Source organism: Solanum lycopersicum, chromosome 10, assembly GCF_036512215.1.
Source record: "Solanum lycopersicum chromosome 10, SLM_r2.1".
Taxonomy (NCBI): Eukaryota; Viridiplantae; Streptophyta; class Magnoliopsida; order Solanales; family Solanaceae; genus Solanum; species Solanum lycopersicum.
Window position 1 is genome coordinate 59,196,849 of NC_090809.1, and position 22,053 is coordinate 59,218,901.

The 22,053-nt window shown below is 35.8% G+C and overlaps 3 protein-coding genes across 7 annotated transcripts; 1 reads left to right on the top strand and 2 right to left on the bottom strand.

Moving 5' to 3' along the window:
- Positions 1-208: 208 nt before the first annotated feature.
- On the bottom strand, positions 209-3,567 carry LOC101260677 (phosphatidylinositol 4-kinase gamma 8-like). The gene is made up of 4 exons (XM_019215849.3): positions 3,403-3,567; positions 2,885-2,932; positions 2,727-2,785; positions 209-2,373 (listed from the first exon to the last, which is right to left on the bottom strand). The coding sequence occupies exon 4, from the start codon at positions 2,263-2,265 to the stop codon at positions 550-552; it is 1,716 nt and encodes a 571-aa protein (XP_019071394.1). The 5' UTR covers positions 2,266-2,373; positions 2,727-2,785; positions 2,885-2,932; positions 3,403-3,567; the 3' UTR covers positions 209-549.
- Positions 3,568-4,812: 1,245 nt separating this feature from the next.
- On the top strand, positions 4,813-14,816 carry LOC101260979 (cyclin-T1-3). 4 transcript variants are annotated; one of them, XM_010329437.4, is made up of 8 exons: positions 4,829-5,002; positions 5,752-5,811; positions 6,450-6,777; positions 10,757-10,838; positions 12,342-12,476; positions 12,773-12,948; positions 13,037-13,188; positions 13,425-14,816. In XM_010329437.4, the coding sequence occupies exons 3-8, from the start codon at positions 6,542-6,544 to the stop codon at positions 14,510-14,512; spliced, it is 1,869 nt and encodes a 622-aa protein (XP_010327739.1). In that variant the 5' UTR covers positions 4,829-5,002; positions 5,752-5,811; positions 6,450-6,541; the 3' UTR covers positions 14,513-14,816. The 4 variants fall into 4 exon arrangements, with proteins under 4 accessions (XP_010327738.1, XP_004249111.1, XP_010327739.1 ...); XM_010329438.4 differs by having other exon boundaries at positions 4,833-5,002; positions 6,496-6,777; XM_010329436.4 differs by lacking the exon at positions 5,752-5,811 and having other exon boundaries at positions 4,813-5,002.
- Positions 14,817-15,489: 673 nt separating this feature from the next.
- Positions 15,490-21,840, bottom strand: DRM6 (DNA (cytosine-5)-methyltransferase). Of its 2 annotated transcripts, NM_001366668.1 has the most exons (11): positions 21,741-21,840; positions 21,545-21,598; positions 20,204-20,267; positions 19,782-19,928; positions 19,545-19,644; positions 19,419-19,462; positions 18,769-18,921; positions 17,991-18,117; positions 17,165-17,256; positions 16,302-17,030; positions 15,537-16,114 (listed from the first exon to the last, which is right to left on the bottom strand). In NM_001366668.1, exons 3-11 carry the CDS (start codon positions 20,204-20,206, stop codon positions 15,680-15,682), a joined length of 1,830 nt encoding a protein of 609 aa, NP_001353597.1. In that variant the 5' UTR covers positions 20,207-20,267; positions 21,545-21,598; positions 21,741-21,840; the 3' UTR covers positions 15,537-15,679. The 2 variants fall into 2 exon arrangements, with proteins under 2 accessions (XP_069145778.1, NP_001353597.1); XM_069289677.1 differs by lacking the exons at positions 20,204-20,267; positions 21,545-21,598; positions 21,741-21,840 and having other exon boundaries at positions 15,490-16,114; positions 19,782-20,132.
- Between the last annotated feature and the right edge of the window lie 213 nt (positions 21,841-22,053).

The following is a 22,053-nucleotide window of genomic DNA, read 5'->3' on the forward strand; positions in this document are numbered from 1 at the left end:
AGTTTCAAGTATTCCACAAGGACTTGATATCTTCCACTAATACAAGTATCGGATAACCAAAACTAAGATGGTGAGAGGAAATCTTCTTCAAAATATACTCAGATAAAACTGTATGTAATGGATGATACATATAGTTGACTCCATATGCATAGGCCAACAAACTTTCTTGATTTTTGGGATCAAATTTATTTACAATTTCAACAACATATAATCAAATGTCTCAAAGAACATACAATTCTCTGATTTTTATATTTTAAATGATGAATACATAACAATAATTAGGCCTTACTCCCAAATTATTTGGGGTTGGCATTTTAAACAATAAATAAAAATGCAACAAGAGAGAGGTATCAACTTCTGCAGAGAAGTAGTAAAAACAAGAAGACTTTAACTTCTCAATAAAGGGTGTGGAAAGGATGGCAAATTTGCTCATCTCTTTGCCATTCATACTAATATCTATCTATATTCTTTCTACCTTGAGTACTTTGGCTGGTAATTTACACTTGTTGAAAATACATGTGGAATTCTTCTCATAAACCAAACTTCTCTTCAGAATTCACAAGAAGATCCCAATCTTTGCTTTAACAAACACATGCAGTTTTTTCCCTCAAATGCCTCGGCCAAAAGCTTCTCGAAAACCTCTAAGAACAAGATCCATTGTTCACTACTCATTTCACCAAAAGAAATCCCTTCACCATCATTCTTGTAATTTTTTGTACCAAAGCTCATACTCCTCAACATAGCACTAGTTTTCTGACTATCACTATCGTTGATATTGTCCTCCTTACCACCATCATCGTCTATCAAGGTATCTGAACCACAAATTTTGTTGTTTACGCAATCACATTCTTCTTCATAATGAAACACTGATGGATTAGCTATTGTACTCATAGACCTAACAGATGAAAACCTTGGAATTTTCGGTGGTTTAGCTGTTATAGCAGAGCCTTGCAAGATTTCATCAGCTTCCTCATCTTCTTGATATGAGTCATCTCCATCTTCATAATCAAACTGGAAAACTCCAACACTTCTTTCTTTCTCTTCACAGATACTTTGATCATCCTCTTTTATTTTACTCTCCATGTTAACCTTGGCACTGAAACATATCTTTTCTAATGCACTCCATTCCTCCTGTCCTCCATAACATTTTCGAGTCATCATTTCTCCGATTTGAGCTAGACAAAGCCCTGAAGTAACAGCTTGCTTCAAAAGAATAGTGCACACCACAAGAACCCGAATGGATGATTCCCTGATAGAAGGGAGTTCATTTCTCAGTAAATCTGCATCCTTAAAAGGATCAAGACCACGTATATACTCCATTTCAGACTCCGAAAATGGAATGGAAGCTTGAGGCCAATGCAGCCATTCAAAGTATGGATCATCAAGTGATTCTGGCAAGCAAAGTCCATGATCTATAGGTACAAGTTCAGCAGAATCAACAGCATAGCTTTCTTTCCCGTGCTTCACCAGGATATTTCCAGCATGCCTGTCGAGATTGAGAAGACGTATATCCAAAATTCCAATACGATGAATTGAAGCCACTGAAAAGCCTGAAGCACCTAAGTCTCCTGCATCATAATCATGTTCCATATATCGTTGAAGCGAGGCAGTTTTGTAAGTTGAAGCAGATATCGATTGTGAATCGTTTATATTGAAGGTAACATGAGAAAATTTGACCAATGTTGTTGGAGGAACACCAGCAAATCCATCATGGTCAAGAAGATAAGCAGCAGATTCCCGGACACCAGTTTCACCTATCTTGATGGAACGTTTCATGCCAGGTTGGCCTAGCATCCGACCTGCAAATCCTTTTGGATTATTCAAAGCTAAAGGTTCTTCATCAGCAGGTTTTGCCACTGCTACTGCATTACCATTACTCGCCCGAAAAAGGTAAGCACCACCTAGTCCACTTGCCAGTAACTCAGGTTTGACTCCAGAAGCCATAGCAATAGCAACCTCAACTACTAAAGCATGCACTTTAGGAGCGCGATGACCACCAATGATTTCAACTCTCGGATTACTTTCAATATCTTCTTCCGTTCTAGTGGAGAGGGATAAACAAGGTGTGGAAAAGCTCTTTTGGATGTTCGAGAACTCAAAGGGAACATGATGTACAGAATGTGCAAGGCTCGTTTGGCTTGATTCAAGAATGTTGATGTAATCGAGCTGAGAGAACGATGGAATCTTACACCTTGGAGGTCTAACGAATTGCTTGAACCCGTGATTTTGGGGATTGATAGCTACAGCCATCTTGTTGAATCTCATTCAAGTAAAAACAACAGCAACAACAAAAGTGCATGCTAAAGGGAGCTTCTTTAATGTGTGAATCCTTAGAGAATTATTCTTCCTTGGGTAGAACGTCCTTCATATTGTCTGAAAAATGAAACAGCAAGTCTACTTTATCTGGATATATTTTCGCTATTAACAACGACATTTATCTGGATATATTTTGGCTACTACTGCGAAATGTTGTTATTGAGAACATACATATAACATAACATGAAAATTGGTTCCAAATACGTTTTATACATGATGTCTATTATCGAGAGGTCTTACTGTATTAAGCAAATCCAGAAACCATTACATTATATATCCAACTGTACAAAACAAATGCAGCATTTTGAGAAAAGGTAACTTTCTTTCTGCAATTGACAATCTCACAACACTGTATATAATTTTGACTGTGAATTCTTAAATAGAAAATGTAAACGAATATGAAGACTTACATCAAATTCGCGTAAAGGAGGCTGCAAAAGTCAAATAACCACATTGGTATCTCTGAACCCTGTGAAATATCTCTCGAATTATATAGTAAGAACAAACATATATATAGAAAACCAGGCAATATGGTTGAGAAATTGAAAATGTAAAGCATTTGACATACCATCCTGTTGGTTCCCTCGCTCCTCCGCTTAATACTCGCCACAATTGACTACAAAAAACAACAACAAGTAGAACATTAATTCTGTTCCAACAACACTTCAAAAAATCCTACCATTTCCCAAAAAGAATCACACATTTGAAGCACGAGGATCATACTATCTAGTTTCACCTCTATGAATTCGATAACATTTGTATACCGAAATCATAACCAATGAAAAGGTAGTAATTTTCCCCTTTATATATCAATCATAGCCTCCCATCTATTCCATCCCTCCACAATGGTGGATCTAATTACACGTTCAACAGAATTCAATAACGATCCTATAAATTTGTATATATAATTTGTCCAAAACTCATTTAAATTCGGTCTACAACTCATAAACTTGAAATCCTGAATAAACATGTTATATGACAATGATACAACAACAAGTCCTAATCTTTGCATAAAAACTTACAATCTAATCAGATTTCTTATCAAATTCTTTACGAAAACTGACATTAATTACGAAAAAAGATTACCCTGAATACTGGTGAGGCATTCAGGGAGACGAACAACAACGGCTGAGCGTGAGAGAGACAGAGAGAAACAAAAATTCCTTTTACTGGAAAGTTATTGAGAGACAAAAGGCCCCCCTTTCTTCTCTGTCTGTTTTTTTTCTTTTTTTTTTCTTTGTTTTTTTTCCCAACAGTCTTGGGGGAGTTTTCTTTCTTTTACCAATTCTTTTTTTACCGTTAAAGACGGTTACAATGACTTCCTCTCGTTCGCGTTCTTTTCTCCTTTTTAATAAATTATACGAAGAATATCCTTAAATCATTATAGTTATCGTAATTAATTAAAAAAGAACGAATATAAAAGATCAAAAAATCATGCATGTATTGTAATCATAAAGATTAGGTATGTGTGTGTTCAAAATAGTAGTATTTGTGTTAATGAAAATGAGAAGTAATAGTAAACTTTGTTGGTTACATAGCAATAATCCAAAAGTCATAAAACATGACTTGCGTTAAAATTATTTTTGCGTAATAATATTTGATATTTGTGATATTGACACATATATTCCACAATTTTACTTTCAATTGACGAATAAGTTTGTTTGAATGGAATTACAAACTGGTCAAACTGACTTAAAAATCAGTTTTGATTGCTTGACAATTATCAAATAACTTATTTTAAATCAAAAATTACTTATTTTATGCCAAAAACCAAAAGTAGGTGAGAGGTGCTTTTTGTTTTTCAACTTAAAAGTCATTTTATTTTGACAAATGTATTATTTTTCTATCCTTAATTCTATTATTATTAATCATTATTTTTATTTATTATTATTATTATTATATTATTATTATTATTATCGCTATTATTTTTATTTTTATTATTATTAATTATTATTATAATTATTAGTTTTATTATTATTATTATTATTATTATAATAATCATAAAAAATTTTGATAATAAAGAAATATGTGAATGATAGGAAATATTATTACTTATGGATGTAAAATATAAATTAATTTTATTTTATTAAGTATAAAAACCTTAAATTAATCAACTTTCTATCATGTTAACAGTTTTAAGGGTATTTAAGATATTTTGATAAAAAAGTGTTTATCAGCACTTATTTGCCAAACACATCAACAACTTTTTTTTCAACTGAAATACTTTTATCCAAACACATAACTATTTATTTTAAAAATAACTTTCAACACTTTCAAAAGTACTTTTTAAAAGTCTCTCAAACGGGCTCTAATTTGAAACTCTTAAAAATAGACTTTAATATTACAATTTTTTCTTCAAAAATTGAATTCTAATTAGTTGTAAGTTATCTGTTATGTGTTAGAAGTAATTATGGTTTAGCAAAAAATCAAAAAGCTAAGCGAACCGGATACAAAAAACCGGACGGTTTAAGTGAACCGGATAATCTAATAAGACGAAGAGATTTTCCCCAATTTGCAGTAAAGCCCCCTTTTTCGTTACTAGGCTTATTTCACTCTTCTCTCTTCTAGCAAACCCTCCTTCTCCTATCGTCAATTTCCTAAATTGCCCTCATCGGCGCCGATTCTCGCCTGCAAATCTCGCCGGCGATGAAGTAGAATCTCTCCTCAGTTACTCGAAGCCGAGCAGGTTTGTTGTTATCTTTATTTCTTGTTTGCTTTTGTTTCTTTGTAACCCTATCTTGTATAGCACAAGCTGAGAATTTAGGTTTAAGGAGATAAGTTTAAAGGCTATTTTTGGTCCTTCAAAACGCAGCTACACATTCTGGTATTGCTTAATTAACATTTTACATCGCCTTCATCAGATTTGTTTGGTCCGTCTCTTGTTTATCTCCTTAATCTGTTGGGTTTACCGTAGCTGTAGGTGCCCGCTTGCTCTGCGTTTGGGTTGATCTTGAGTTGTGTTTCTTCTTTTAATTGAATTTATTTCTTTTCTGTGCGATTTGGCATCTTAGGATGTATGTGTGTTATTTGAACTGAATTTGGGGCTTTTTGGTTCTTTTGGGAATTTGTAATTTTAAGGTTCTTTGGCCTAAAAGCCACTGCTTAAGTGGCTCTAGGGTTGAGCTGCCCTAAGTTTTGAGCATAAGAGACTTGCTTATTTTAAGTAGTATTTCTTATATGTTTTGAACAAATTTAACATTCAAATTAAATTGCCTACCTTGAAAAGCAACTCACTCTACATGTATGTTTCTTCCAACTTAAAAAATTGATTTTTTTTTGGTGATTTTGAGCGTGTAAACTCTTACTATTTTGGTGAATTCTACTCTTTATCAAGGTTATAGAATTTCTTAAGAATTTTCAAAGGTTGTAAAATCCATAAGGAGAGTAAGTTGGGGGTTCCTTGCTTAAAGCATGGATTTGCTTTGTTGTTTGCAGTTTCTTCTTGACTTACACGAGCTGTTCCAGTTGATTTTCTCTCGTGTGGAAGGGTCTTTGGTAAGAGAAGTCTTTTATCTGTTTTGCTTTTGCCTAAACTTCTCAACGGTTTCAACTCGTAGTCTTCTATGAATTGAATTGGCGGTGGTATCAATTTTGTTCTTTGCTCAATTCATGTCTTCTACCATATGGATTTTAAATTATATTATAATTTTGTATCCCCTAAAATCAGTTGCAGTTAGGAAGAAACAACATACTTTGTCTCGTGGATAACATGTTCTGGCTTGTTTATATGTTAAAAGTCTTTGTTATTAGAATCATTGATTGTATAGTGCGGGCGTTGTATGCTCAGACTTATTAATGCCATTGGAAAGTACCATACGCCAATTGTTTGTTAGAAAAGATGTGTTGCTTACCATTGCACGGCTCTCAGCAGATGCTTTGTGCTGTGATTTGTCGTTCTGCCATCCTTCTAGAAAGGAAGTTATATTAATGCCTCTTCAAAGAAATAGTTACTGTAAGCTGGAAAATTTAAATTGGTTCTTCCATTTGTTTGTTAAATATTTTGACATATGTTAATATTGAATGAAGTCACTTGCTTCTTGTGAATTTGACTTTTCTCATTTTAGGTTTTCACTGCCTCTATGTGGTTATTTTCCTGTTCAAATCCTGTGTGTTCCTGTCTCATTTATTTATAGGATGTCGCTCGCTGGTGGTCATCTAAATAACTGCTGTTGTGCATAGACCATTTCATAACTCATTGATAGCTTCCGTGGGGATTGAAGAGGCAATGATGGCTGGTCTGATGACTGGTGACCCCTCAACACATCATGAAGCTTATGAGGGTGGCAGTTTTAGGGCTTCTCAAGAAAGGCCAGATGAGAATGGTGGTCGTTGGTATCTCTCCAGGAAGGAAATTGAAGAGAACTCCCCATCGCGACTCAATGGTATAGATTTGAAGAAAGAGACTTACCTACGCAAGTCATATTGTACCTTCCTACAAGATTTGGGCATGCGGCTTAAAGTGTAAGTCCTTAATTCTGAGTTTGATACCTTTTTTGTGTTATTTCGTGATTGTTTCTTAGTATTTTCTCTTAGAAGGTGCAACACTATTTTATGCATGGGTAGAATTGCTAACGCATGACTTGGTATGATCCATACTTTGTTGGTTTGTTTGTTGATAAGGGTGACTTGGAGGGAGTTTTGGGTAGGGCGTGAAAGCAGATTAAATAGTTTGTAAGTATCTTTTAGCTTATTTTGGGGTTTTGGGAGGGGTAGTGTGTACGCCGACCTTACCCTTACCTAGGGAGGTGAAGAGGAGGTTTTTGATAGACCCTCAGCTCAGGGAGAAATATAATGAAGCAGTTTGGGAAAAAGAAATAACGTAAGTGAAGAAACCATGACAAAATACTAAAGATAGCACGACAAAGCATTATGATAATGGAATAGTATCTACAACAAAATAATACTATAGAATATAGTCTAAGTACAAGAGAGTTCTGCAAATATATTATTTATATTTATAAAAGATAAATTTATTTAATCACTTCAGAACTAGAAGTGGATTGACATAAATTAATTTGTATTTGGATTCATTTTAAAATAAAGATTTTCTTGTAATCAGCTCGTAAATAGTGTAAACAAATCAAAGGATGTTTTAGTCATTTTAACAAAATGTTTATCAACGCATTTCTACCAAGCATAGCAGCTTATTTAGTTTTCAGCACTTCTACCGGAACATGTAACTGCTTATTTATAAAACCGGCTCCAACACTTGAATAATTATTTTTAACACTTTGTGCTCAAAAGTTACTTAATTCAGCTAAGCCAAACAAGCTCTTGGTATTATCTGCGTTGCATTTCTGCCGTACTATTGAACTGTTAATCTGAGGTTATTCTAGGAGCTACTAAGGTTTATGTAGTCTGTTGCAACATCTGTGGATCTACATTAGATGTCTCTTTAGTACGAGCAATGCATTCAATCCCTTTTGTGATGCCCTCTCATTCTCTTATCTTTAATATCTTTTTTACATAGTTATTTTTTTTAAATAGTCCATAGTCATCAGTCAATCGCATTATAGAAAGTGTGCTAGAGCTTTCTTGCAGGGGATTTTAAGGCGTAAATAAAAGAATTAAAATAGATATGTAAAGGAAGAAAGTAACTTTTAACACAAACAATAATTTTCTATACAAATGAATTGGAAAAGCTACAGTTATATGAAGTGAAATTCGTGTAAATGAGGGTCAACAATTTTCATTGAAATGCAACAATGCGATATTATTAAATATGCAAAAAAGTGTACTTTGTTAATCTGGAAAGATTTTCATATCCCCTAATTAGATAATTAGGAGATTTTGTAGGAGCGTAACTTTTACATTTATTTTCTTTCCATATTTGTATTTCTCGTAAAGGTTAATTTCTTCTTTGTATTGCTCATATCCTCAATGCATGCTACCTGCACTTCTAGCGAGTTCGTTCATTTTTAATCTTGTCTAATCTAGTATGGCTGCACAATCATCGTAACATCCACATCCCTGCAACACTTACCTTGTGGATATTTTAGATTTTATCATATGTTCTGACAAAATTAGTCATGACTATTTTGTGGCAAGCTAGGAGCATACAATATGTATGCTCCACAGCTTGAGGGACTGTGTTAAAATGCCCTGAAAACCTGAACTATGTAAAATATGAAAAGATTCCCATATCCCTATATAATTAGGTAATTAGGAATTTCTGTAGGAATGTGATTATTATGTTCATTTTCTTTCCATATTTTGTATGTCTTTCAAATGTTCTTTAATTCCAATAACTTGTGGGAATAAAACCATTTCCAGAGTTCTTCCCTTCTTTTCTTGATACCCATGATAATTTTAAAAGATGTTAGTACCTATTATATGAAAAAGATGTTGGTAACTAATCTTTATAGTAAATTCCTATCCCTATTCCAAATCGTTAAGATAATATTCATGAAGTTTCATATCGAGTTAGTGTATCACTTTGCCAATATTTATTATCTATTATTTTCCTCTATACGGTAGAGTGACAATAAGTATATGGGTGATTGGGTGCATACATTAGTCCTTTGAGTGTCTGCATTAAATCACCATTCAAGTGTAGTGAAGGGCCCAGCCGAGTTAGCTATTAGTTTAAACACCTCTTGAGTGAGCCTATTACAATAGTTGATGGATACTTTGACCTTGTTACATCACTATATTAACTTGTTTTTACAATCCCAGATATCGACACTGGTCTTGCTTCCAACTAAACCTAGACTTTCTCCTGTCATCTCCTAAAAAAGAAAGAAAAGAGAACTACAAGTGTCTGCGTATGATCTACTTAGTTCTAGGGTATCTAAAAAATTCTGTTTTTCATAAATCGCGGCCAAGGTAATAATATTGCTTTTCAGCTAATTTTTCTTGAACCAGCTGAATTGTTGAAAGAGCATTCCATCCTACCTGTTGAGTTTATTTTCCTTGGGGCTTTGCCATACCTACTTGTTGCACACACAATGTATCATGATTGCTGTAATCTACAGCAGGATCTTATTTCTCAATTTGTTTCCTGAGAAGAGCAAACAAGCAACCTCTAGCTTGGATACTTCAGCTAATTTCAAGGAGAGATCTCAAGATGAGATCAAATTTTCCTTTTGTTTGTTCCTTGTTTTTTTGGAAGTTCTATGATATCTTGATTGAACAGTTTTAGAAGTAACAGTCAATCATTGAGCTTCACCTTGTAGGAATACAGCATTACCATTTTTTTTTTAAAAACTGTAGAAAAAGTTCCAACTCTTTGAAGGTTTGTATGCCTAGATTTCCCTATTCAGTTCTTAGGTCTAGCTCAGATCATGACTAGAGCTTTATCTTGACGTGAAAATAAGGTTTTCTATATACTTCAGAAAGTCTTCTGGGTGTGGTCTTGATTAAATCCTGATTTTTTTTGGAAATTATGAAAAAGAGTCAAAACATATAGCTATGAAATCGTGCATGTAGGTTAATGTATTCATCTCTTGTTGGAAAGAGAAATAAATAGTCCGAAGAGCATGGGAACTATCTCAAGTGACTATTTAATAGCTTTTAACAACTCAATAGCCAGGAACTCAGGATTATGCTGGAAGCCCCTCATACAAGTAGTATAAAAGATGCTCTTAAGTAAAAGAGGTGCTATTGAGAAATTGGTCAGCCTGAGTTGTAGTTTGTGTTTTGTAAAAGAAACACAATGAAAGTGGGTTTATTTCAGTGTTAAAACGCTCATTCTTGTGTTTTTGCATGACCTAGAGTGCATTCATGTTCCAGGCTTTGCTGCATCTTACCTTTTTTTGAACCGAGAAATTACCCCGGGCTTGTATGGATGGTTTGGAGCTATATGAATAATGGTGTTGCTCTTCTACTCTTCTCCACTTAAATACCTGCCTTTTTCTTATGAATGGGTTCAAACCTGTGACGTGCGCTCAAAACCCCACCTCAAGTGTTGTACTCTTGCCTCTAGCTAGAGACTCCAGGAAATATTATTTCCATTTTGTAACTCTAGGGGAATTGTGGTACTATTCAGTTTACTATAGTGGGTCCTGAGGTAGATTTCAATGCTAGAAACAATCTACCATTTTGCATCTTCTTCGATTGTTTGCTCTAAGAGCGGAATCCTAGGCTGCATGCCTCACATACCATGTATATGTTTTGGAGGTTTAGATGAGACAGTTGCTTTTTTCATGCTTATGAGTTTACTTCTAATGTAAATATTTCAAAATGGGACGATAAAGAAAAGTTGAAGCTGAATTTTCTTCAGTGACTTCAAGTCTCATCCTGTTCCTTTGCTGATATACATTATTTTGTTATATTACGTAAGATATTTGGATTTATACAGAAGTTTATAGTATTGGGAGTTCTTCTTATAAGAACTCCCATTTTTTACGCTTTCTCAGACTTGTCATAAATGCAGAATCATATTTCCCTCAAGTATGAATTAACCATTATCATACATGGTTCAATTGTCCCGTGCTTGCAGGCCTCAGGTAACAATTGCCACGGCAATTATATTTTGTCATCGATTCTTTCTCCGGCAATCTCATTCAAGGAATGATAGGAGGGTAAGTAGCTTTCTGTTTCAGTTTTACCATCTATTGCATCTATAATTGCTTGACCTTTTTTTTTTATATATATATTTGTTAAATGAAAGAGTGACTGCATAACATATATTCTAATATTGCATAGTGAATAATGGTGCAGTACTCCATGTAATACAAAGCAATGCTTCTTCTGCCTACCTCTACATCACCTGAAACCATCCATAGCAGACCCCTCACACCTCCACATTAGTGCAGCCGTGCATCTCCTCTTCACACGCCTGAACAATCTCTACCTCGTCTCCCGTATCTCGCTCTCCTCATAGGCTACTTCCACCTGTCCCGGATATCTTCATTTTACTCTTATCTCTCCTAGTATGCCCACACATCCATCTCAACATTCTCATTCCACTGGATATGCAAATTTTTAATGAACTAGTTTGTTGAGCTTCTATTCAGCAAGCATTCAGCATGAAGTAGTGTTCAACATAGAGGAGCACTGACTTCTGATTCTCAAGATAGAAACCTTTCATTTGACTAGATCAAATTTGCAATACCTACTAAAATATAGTCGGACCCTAGATCACCATACCTATAAGCATTTTTTCAAGAGTATTAAGCGCAAAATTCCAATTATATGTCGTAGGGAGAAGCAGTTCAAAATGATGAATTACAGAAGTCTGAAGAACAATTTAAGTTAAATGTCTTGGTTCTATATGAAACTAAGAGAACTATAGTAACTGCACCTTAATTGAAAGATCATAGAATGATAGGCAACAGTTCAAGAAATTTTCGCAGCAATAAGAAACTTGGAAGGCCAAGGGAAGGAAGAGTGGAGGAAAATATATTTCTCATCTTACCTCTATAGCTGGTTGCATCGTCTTAGTTGGTTTGTCTCTTGTCTATGGTTGTTTCTGATGAAAGATGGAAGTTTGATTCACTGTTAGTGGAATTCCTTGGACTTTATGTTCTATTTATAATGTTTTTTTTTTTCCTCTAGTGAAATTCCATAAGATTTCACTGTGCTTGGGTTGGTTAGTTTTTCTCTGTGGCTTTCGCAAGCTCCCATAACGTTTGGAATCCCTGGATTGTTTACTGCCTCAACTGGTAGTGCCAAGATGTGGCAAGAATTCTTCGTCTTGTTCAACCTAAAATGATGGTGTAGTTGCAGTGCCTAGATAATTTGTGTCTAGTATTCCATTGGACAAGAAAAAAATCATAGTCCCATCTAATCACATGTCTAGTATGACACTGGACATTTTTTTCGTTCCTCTGGAAGGAGTTTGCCTGTCATTTATAGTGCATTTTCATGAACATTTGTTGTTCAACTGGTGTTTTGAAGTAATAATCTTGTACTGGCTGGGGAAGGAAAATTTGTATTACTAGTATATAATGGACTTCCACTTGTCAGTTTCAAGAAATGAAAAATAATGGACATCTTCATGGATAATTGTACTAACTAGCTTAAAAGTATGTGGTATAGTTAGAATTCACTAATTTTCTGTCCAACTTCCAAACCTTTTGCAGACCGTTGCCACAGTATGCATGTTCCTAGCAGGAAAGGTTGAAGAAACTCCTCGTCCCCTGAAAGATGTTATACTTGTTTCTTATGAGATCATTCATAAAAAGGATTCTGAAGCTATTCAGAGGATCAAGCAAAAGGTATTGCTCATTGCCCTGGTGGTTGTGCTCTGTACATACCTATTTGTTCCATGTTCTAATTTTAGGTCCTCTTGAAAGTTGCCATTTTCAAAAATAAAATAAAATTTAGGTCCTCTTGGATTTTTTTTGCCCTAATAATTTGCTTCATCATGCTTATACCTGAAAGATTTTGCTTGTATGGTCAGTTGACGGTTGTTCAGTTTGGAGTTAATATGGTTCTCCTGGTACCTTTAATCATTTCCAGGGTCTTAGTATTTACATAGTAAATTAATCTGAAAATTTTGCAACTTATGCAGGAAGTATATGAACAACAAAAAGAACTAATTTTGTCCGGAGAGAGGGTTGTTCTTGCAACTCTTGCTTTTGATCTTAATGTACATCATCCATATAAACCCCTTGTTGAGGCAATAAAGAAATTCAAGGTTGCTCAAAATGCCCTAGCTCAAGTTGCATGGAACTTTGTGAATGATGGGTAATGTATTTTTCTTCTATATAATTTTTGTATGGTACCAATTGATGGTCACACTTATCTCTAGTTGACGTGGGAGAGCCGCATGCAGGCTTCGGACGTCCTTATGCTTGCAATTTAAGCCCCATCACATTGCAGCAGGGGCCATTTTCCTTGCAGCCAAGTTTCTCAAAGTAAAGCTCCCATCTGATGGCGAGAAGGTTTGGTGGCAGGAGTTTGATGTTACCCCACGCCAACTGGAGGGTTGGTGTCTTGCCTTGGATATGTATACTTTATGAAATTTGTGGTATTGGATAAACCCAGTCTGGTTTACTTTCAAGGATTGCCACATCAGTAGATGGAAATGTTCTGAAATGAGCCTTTTGATTATTTTTTTTCTAATTGAGGACTAAATTTTGATTGGGCGGGAAGGGAGTGTTGAGTACAAACAGTAATGCCATAGATCTTCTCTATCTTACTTGTATTCTTTACCCTTGCAGAGGTGAGCAATCAAATGCTAGAATTGTATGAGCAAAATAGAGTACCACCTCAGGCTAGTGAAGCAGAAGGAAGTGCTGGTGGAAATCAAAGGCCTTCTGGAAAATCTTCAGCTGCACAAGAAGAGCATGGTGCAAATAACAGCAACTCCGTGGGTGGAGGTGCTAATACAAATGCAGGAAGCTCCAATCCTGCGTCCTCTAGGGAAACTCCTGATCAACCGTACGCTGATAATCACAGTGGCCTTACAAGGACAGCTCAAAATAGCAATAATGACTATGGAAGTGCTGAACATAACTTTTCAGATGGTATTGGGGATGGTGAGATGAATGATAGACAGACCCATGAAAGAGAGCAGGTGTCTTATCAGGGTAGTACAGCAGAGGTACAAAGTAGATCAAGGTATGGTTCTGAGAGTAACACTGAAGATGATCAGGAAGGGAACACTAGGAAATCTGAACCAAGGCACAAAGGGGAATCAAAGGAAAAGTACCATGGTAGAGCCCTGGAGAACATGGATGATGCAGTTGGCCAGTCACCACAAGAAGTTAGAAAGATAGATAAAGACAAGGTTAAAGCAGCTGTCGAGAACAAGGTCAAGGCAGCATTGGAGAAACGCAGGAAGGCTCAAGGGGATGTAACCAAGAAAACTGATGTTATGGATGACGATGATCTCATTGAGAGAGAATTGGAGGATGGAATAGAACTGTCAGCTGGGAACGAGAAAAACAAACGGGAAAGAAAGGAAAGCTGGTCCAAGCCTTCAAACAGGCCAGAGCATGAGAACACATATCACACAAAGCTTCAAGATGAGGCTGGGGATGGACATCACCAAGGGTCAAAGTGGAAGTCTTCACGTCGAGAAGAGCTTGATTATGTCGAAGAAGGGGAACTGGAACCATATGATGATGCCGACAAGGGTTATCGGTCACCAAAGTCAAACAGTAGGAAGAGAAAGGCAGGTAGCCCCTCAGACAAACCAATGGAGGGAAAGCGACATGAGTATTTTCCAGATGATAGAAACAGGCCTGGGAGGCTTGATTATTCTGAGAGGGACCACAAAAGGCACATGCAGGAAAATCATGCTTGAGATGTCTTTTATGCTTGCAGCAGCAGGCTAAACCAGTTCTGTTGAACATGCTGGATATTCCAATCTGAGGAGTGAGTTTTATTTAAGGCTGGCACAGCTATATCCTAAAAATTTTGCCACAACTTCAATTGGTAAACGAGCAACTATTTATAGAACGAAACTGTATAACTATTCTCCAGATGATTTTGAACTGCTACCATATTCAGCTCTCATCATATTTCTGTCTTTGATTACTCAAATATGTTTGTGCAATTTGTAAGAACGGATTCTTTGCAACTGTCCAAGTTGTTAGTGGCCTCCAAAATGTTGTCCATTTTTTTCCTTGTACATTTAATGGGTGCGTTGTGCCTTTTGCCATTTGCCACTACTGACTTTGCTGTGTGCCTGAACTATATTTCTGCCTATTTGGTGAATCATTTAGGTCCTTGAGTTTTCCCATTTCTGTTGATTTAAAGCTTTTCTTCTTTTTTTTCTCCCTTATATTAACGATTTCCCATTTCTTTATGATCATTGAATATGCATGTATTCATGATATATTCAGTGTAGGTATTGTAATTCTTTAGATAATTTATGGAATATTCAGTGTAGGTATAGTACTTTAGAGTTATTCTGCTCTCTTCTGGAGATCGTAACTCACTCTAAAATGTATTTATACAAGTCTAGATGCACTTGTTTAAACAATATGTGACCCTGAAACACTGAAATAAACTACGCTAGTCATGTCAAACATGGTGGTCATCCAAATTGGCTCCTGATAAACCCACCAAATTCTATGCGAATTGGAGTCGTCAACCAAATTCAGAAAACATGTACTTATATATATCCTGAAACACCAACATAAATGAGGCAAGTCTTGTGAATGTAATTGGGGTTTGATTATTACTGTGAAAAGATTGAAAGAGGATGAGGCCATTGGAATTACTCTAGAGCAATTAAGCTTGTATAATAGAAAGGATGAAGTGATATACTCTTATATATTCTTTAGATACCTGGTTCTGGAAAAACTGAACCAGAAACAATAACATTACTTCATCAACCACCAAAATTTCATCAGTTTCATAATTGCAATTAGTATCTAGTTTGATTTCACCCTACTAATTAAGAATAACCTTAAGCCTTGGCAAGGTTGAGAAAAAGGAATAGGATATCTAAATCAGAGAGAGTATCTCATCTATGTCTAGACATTATGGACTTGACATCATCCAATATCCGAACATAATCAAAAAACAGAGAAGACTCTTTGCCTTCAAGCCCATCCCTGCTCACCCTGTTACTGCCTGCAAGGTTGTTGCATGGGCTTCCACCAATCACTAAATCAAATCCACCAACTGATTCTATTAACTTCTTCAACCGATCTCTGCTCAGCAGCTGCACATCGTCAAAATGTATGAGATTCCCCCTCTGATTTGTTTGCTCCCACCAGCTTCTCACAATATTCCTGTTCACTTCAGACTTTTCAACTGAAACAACATTGTTGAGGGGAACACCGAGACGGTAGAGAGCAACTTCAGCACCACCAATGCCAGAGAAGAGTGATAAGACATTGATTCCATTTGGAAACAAGTCTCTCAACACTGATAAGTGGTACGCCACTGTGTCAACCTAATACACATATTGATACAAGCATTCATATTTAAAATTACTCCAACGAAAAAAGAGATTGTGTCAATCAACAAAAAGCATTTCACTACATTCTGCAAACCCAAGATTATGGGAAAAAGGTTAAGGGAGAAGAAAATAAGACTTGAATATATGCAGTGAACATCAAAGAAAGATGGTTTTGGATAACCTGGAAAGAGTTACCGAGTGACTTGTATCTGTCCGTCCTACTTATACCTCCTCCCCTTGTGTGATTCTTTGGGAACCCCAATAGCATTTCAACTTCATCAGGTTCCAAAGGGGCAACTTTGTTTCTTCCTACCCAGACCAAATTCCACTTCTTGCAATGATAGAGTACATACTTCTGTATTTCCATAGGTGGTTCACCATCATACTTCTCGACAGCTTTCCTGATCTTATCCGTCAACCTTGCACTCCCAATGGCTGTTTGTAAGCAGTTCAACTTTGATCTAGTATCCCAAGATGGCCACCATCTCTTCGAAAGGGGAAGTGCCTCATGAATGGTCCGTGGGGGAAGTGGAAACAAAGGAAATCTGTTTTCAATCGGCAGATTATGAAGATACCCTCTTTTTCTTGCAGTTGCAGAAAAGTACTTCGAGTCAACAAACTCGGGCTCAATCTCATACAAATGCCTCTTAATGGTGTCCCACACACCCTTTGGAGCCAGGGCGACATTTTCATAATAGAAATAAGGCGGGCCAATGATTTTCTCGGGAAGAATTCGTTGAACCATTCTTGGAACTGATTCGGTAGGAATTCCAAAGCCAATCATCGGCTTGGGCAATCGAATTGGCTCTTCAACAGAAATCTCCCTTTGCTTTTTCCGTTTGCACAATTCATTGTACATTTTCCTCTTTTTGTATCCACCACAATCATTCAATATATCCTTCAGGTTTGGCTGTCACAATGGTAAGGAGGCATCAATTCTATGAACAATGGTATTGCTAATTTGCAATTATAAATGCAAAGAAATTTGAATAAATTGTTAGCTCACTTAATTCCATTTCAAAATACTGTGAGGGGAAAGTTTACCTTCACATCTTCTAGGAGATAGGGATCTTCCGCTCTTGACATTTGAGCAGCACAAATAAAATCTACCAATTCAGGGAGTGATGCTTTTGGACCTAAAAAGTTGTTAAGAGGATATTAATTACCTGGAAATGAAATTTAAAAAATAGGAGTTGCAATTCTAAAAAGATGTTTTTTTTTTTTTGAGAATTAGTACTGTTGTATTCTTCAGCATTGGGAATGCTGGCCACCATCAGAAACAAGTTACAAAACAAGTAGACTCTAGCTTTATAAAGCTCCTAGAAATTCTACTAATTCCTCTATTTCCTCTATACAGTTATCTTTACACCAAAAAATTAAAGTCTCCAGGCAGTTCCATTTCACATCATGGAGATGTTCAGAAATGCTGTAGCGTCAATAAGCAGATTTTGTTTGAAATACAACATTATTGGCAAAAAGTTAACCAAAACTTCAAATTGGTAGCATCAACCAGAACTTGCATGAACAAGATTTCTTCAGTCAGTGATAAAACCTTGGCATGATTAATATATATCAAAAGCCAAACTAAGGGAGTGTTCGGATTAGCTTTTTGTAAGTAGCTTATAAGCTAAATGCTAAAAGCTAAAAGTTATAAGTTTGTCCTACCCAACTTTTGACATTTAGCTTTTTTTGGAACGTTTTTAGAATTAAAAGTAATTGCTTAAAAGCACTTCTAGTCTTTCCCAAACACATCCAAAAATAAAAGAGCTTAAATTCAAAAAGCTACTAAAAATAAGTTAAATCCAAACAGCTCTAAATGTCAAAAGATTTAGATAACATTAGTTATGTACAGTACGAATAATATACTTACCACATCTATCCATTGCTATGGAGGCCTCTTCCGCTGGATATCCCATATTTCCCAGGAACAATAACATCTTTTCTTTTTCAGACAAAGAACTTCCCTCGTCATTCAAGTAGCACTGCTTAACAGTATTCTACCACACATTTTAAAAGGAAAATGTCAGAAAAACCTTACATAGTTGTGCCCAGAAAACTAATAACAGGATTCAGGACCAGCAATATCTTAAATGCTAAAAAGAAGTATTAGTTGATGCATAAATATATGGAGAAAAATGTCCTTTAAGCCCCAAAAATAGTGAGCAGCTAAGAGTAATTTTGAATCACTCGTCCAACTTTCAGCACTATCTTTACTTTACAGGTGACTATCTCTTCATTTGTAGAGATTATATCCAAACAAACCACTTCTTTGTCCCCACAAATCTCAAATCAGAAAAGGAAAAAGGAGGAAATATCATGTGTGTCCCCCAAGAGGAAGAGCATGACGACCATCAAATATAACTATTGAAAATCACAGATACCCTTAATTCTGTTGGTACTTCTCCCAAAACTAAACCACCTCATATTAGTCATAAAATCTAGTACGAGAGGAATTCATGGGTGTTCAGAAATACCATATAACCACGTCGAATAACATAAATAATGTGTTGCAGAGATTAAAAGAAATGCTTGATCAGAAAAATGAATAAATGTATTTTGAACAAAGAGAAACCAGATTCACTAACTTCTATATCACAGTTAGACATTGAAAAAAAATAGAGAATAGTGTATGGCTGAGGATAACATACTATGTAGTTGTCTGAGTCAGAAGACCAACTATCATCCTCATAAACATTATCCAAAACAATCTTGTTGTATTCAGAAGCGCTGTCATCAGAACTAATGGAGGGTTCCAGCGGAGGGCTAACACTGGGCTGTTCTTCAGGAGAGTCATCAAGGGCCTGCAAAAATAAAGATTATTTTCTTCTTTTTTTGGAGATGGGGGGGGGGGGGGGGGGTTTGCTAGCATTTGAGGGCCATTACATGAGAAAAAAAATGAAAGAACAGAAGAAAATCGCCATTAAGAGAGATAAAACTCATGCATATTCTTAACACAATTCAAGCTTGCTATCGAAATTGTGCAGACCAGATAAAGAACAATTGGCATCAATGATCGCACAGTCAACACCTAGGAACCCAGCATTCACATCTTACAATCTCTTACTGAGTCCTAATATGTGTCATCATCTCCATTTAAAACCTTGATTAATCTAGATTTTATTCTGAACAAGTAAACATGTGTCGCTAGACCATCTTAGGCAAGTGGTGGCATATATAGGCATCAATTAGAAGAGTAAGTGGTTGACAAAGGAAGGGTGGATTGAACAAGAATTTCTTCATTCTCTCAAACATCCCGTAACAAAGTCTAAAATGAGCAGTTTGCAAAACAATTACGCACCTTAAAAGTCAAAAGAGAATCCAGCACCAAATCTGAATTTTCTCCTGCATTTCAAGTCAAATAACATAAATACCATAGTTGAAAAATCAAATTTTTGTTGTATAAAGACTTTGAAAATTAAAATACCGTTTTGCTCTATTGCTTTTGCAATAGATTCTTCAGGAAATCCCATCACTACAAACTGCTGAATGAACTTGGACCGGAAGGGTACTGATGACGAGCTTGCCTTCAGGTAAGAGAAGACCAAAACAGACCAAGTTGAGATGCAATACTATGAACTATCTTCTTCTTTTCTTTTGGTTCCAAAAAGATGTCCTTGACAAGAAATATCATTAACTATAAATATAGAATTGAAGCATTTACCTCCACATCGCAACAAACAACATGCTGCCCAGTAGTTCTTAAATCCGTGCATGAGGAAAACACTGTGTCCTGTATTTCTTGTATTTCAAGTTCATCTTCAGTATCCCAGTCAATGTCATCATTATCTTCTCCAGAAAGATTTTTGTCCTGCACAGTATAGGAACAAGACATACAAACAAAGTATAGATGCTTCTCCTCCATTTATGAAAACCTATGTTGCTCGGACTCTTCAAAAATGTCAATGGGTGCATGTTGGATTCGCCAAAAGTAGTGTATTTTTGGAGAATCCAAGACGGGAGCGGCAAAGTGGAGAGTCCGCGCAACTAAGATGAAAACTATGATTAAAGAGACCATATACTTTCTTTTCTGATATATAAGACCAACTGCACACTATTAGAGAATCGAGAAACAAGATAAATTACCATTTCTCAAGGTAAGCCTGAAAAAGAACTCCAATTTGTTCAGCAAGAAGAATAAATCAGCACCCTACATAACAGAAGGGGGGGGGGGGAACGTGAAATACTGCCATTAAAGCTCCACATAGGATGGAGCAATCATCAAAGCAAAAGTTGTCCCATCAAATCTAACACCGAAAACTCAAAAACAGAAGTTCTAATAAATGGCACTTCTTCAGGTTTCTTCCATGTGCAAAGAGATTTAAGGCAGGGTGACCCGCTTTCGCCTTTCCTTTTTATTTTGGTGATGGAGGTAGAAAAATGTTGAATAAGGCTATTTCGTACAGGTGGATAACAGTTTTACACTGGGCAACTCACAATTGACACCTGCTCAAATCTCACATCTACAATTTTCATGTGCGAGGCTGAGAAACAACAATTAAGGTACCTGAGGGTGATTCTACTGGTTTTTAAGATGGTATCAGGACTAGGTATTAACTTGATAAAGAGCTTCATCTATGCAGTGAATGTACAGAATCTACAGGAGTTAGTCGAAAATCTGAGGTGTGAAGTTAGTACTCATACGACCAAAAATTTGAGAATGCCCCTAGCTAGTAATTGCACGTTGCAAATGATTTGGTAGGGGGTAATTGAAAAAGTGCAAGAAGAGAAATAGGTGATCAAGAAGTTGTATCAAACTATAAAAAAACTTTTTCGTGGAAAGATAACAACGAGAAAAAGATCCAACTAATCAAGTGGGAAACACGCTTAATAAACAACGAGGTGGAATATGACAACATCAACAACAGCATACCCGGTGTAATCCCACAAGTGGGGTCTAGCGAGGATGGAGTAAGAAGATCCATAGTCAGAGTGTAATTATGAAATGGATATGGAGACACTTAAACAAAGAAAGAGGCTTTGGAGAAAGTAGATTCAAATAAAGTATAGGTTTTTACTAGTTGTGTCGTAACATATATCATTTTCTGAAAGTCCATAACTTATTAGCTGCAAAAAACAGCTCAAGAAATGCAGCACTAGGTGCCTTTCCCCTTCTCCCTTCTTTGCAGAAAGGTACTTTTGTCATTTTCCCAAACCAATACTGGAAATATGCAGTTCATACAATACAAATCCAAATCAAATGCAAGACAAAACATTCAACAAGTACTTAAGTGCATTTTTTTCTCTCTGGAGTCAACTTCTGCAACTGGAGATTTTCTAGGTCATGTTTTTCGCCTATCAATTTTGAAATAAAAACTTCAATTGCACCCTATAAACTCCATGCAAATAAAAATGAGTTCTTTGCGGTTTTCATAACTTATAACATGTAAGAAAACACCATAAAAATACAAAAACCATAAAACTTACCTGAAATTTTTCAGTGATCAATGCAACAATCAATTTTGATCTATATCAGATATCCTACATTACCCAAAAACCCAGAAACAACGAAAAGTTAAGAATTTGGGGTAAAATTCCACCATTTCAGCTAATTCAAAAACCAAAAATTAAGTTTTTTTTCTCTCTTTACAAAGTGAAAAATGAAAGTAGAAGATACACGTACCATAGATTTTAGAGAAAATTGACGAAGAAGAGATTCTTGTTTGGTTTTAAAGCATAAGAGAGATTCCCATATTTGGAGTTTTACGCTTCCAACACTGGACGAGAAAGTCCTCTCCGTTTTTTGCTTTAACAGAGGAAACTTTTTCGCTACTATTTTTGGTCCCTCAATTATTGATATATTTTATTCCGATCCTTTTAATAAAATATCTATATCGACGGTCCTTAAATTTGTTTGTAAATTTCATTTTAAATCCTTCAAATTAAGATTTATTATCATTAAGCGTGTAACTATTTGCGAAATTTAAAAGAACCAT

Bases quoted from the DNA above. Each gene is read 5' to 3' on its own strand.
- LOC101260677 (XM_019215849.3), bottom strand. From the start codon at position 2,265: ATGAGATTCAACAAGATGGCTGTAGCTATCAATCCCCAAAATCACGGG.
- LOC101260979 (XM_010329436.4), top strand. From the start codon at position 6,542: ATGATGGCTGGTCTGATGACTGGTGACCCCTCAACACATCATGAAGCT. The intron at 12,949-13,036 runs GTAATGTATTTT...AGCCGCATGCAG, and splicing joins TGGAACTTTGTGAATGATGG to GCTTCGGACGTCCTTATGCT. The intron at 13,189-13,424 runs GTTGGTGTCTTG...TTACCCTTGCAG, and splicing joins TACCCCACGCCAACTGGAGG to AGGTGAGCAATCAAATGCTA.
- DRM6 (XM_069289677.1), bottom strand. From the start codon at position 19,982: ATGGAGGAGAAGCATCTATACTTTGTTTGTATGTCTTGTTCCTATACT. The intron at 19,463-19,544 runs GTATTTTAATTT...CTTGAAATGCAG, and splicing joins AAAAGCAATAGAGCAAAACG to GAGAAAATTCAGATTTGGTG. The intron at 17,031-17,164 runs GTAAACTTTCCC...CCATTGTGACAG, and splicing joins ATCTCCTAGAAGATGTGAAG to CCAAACCTGAAGGATATATT.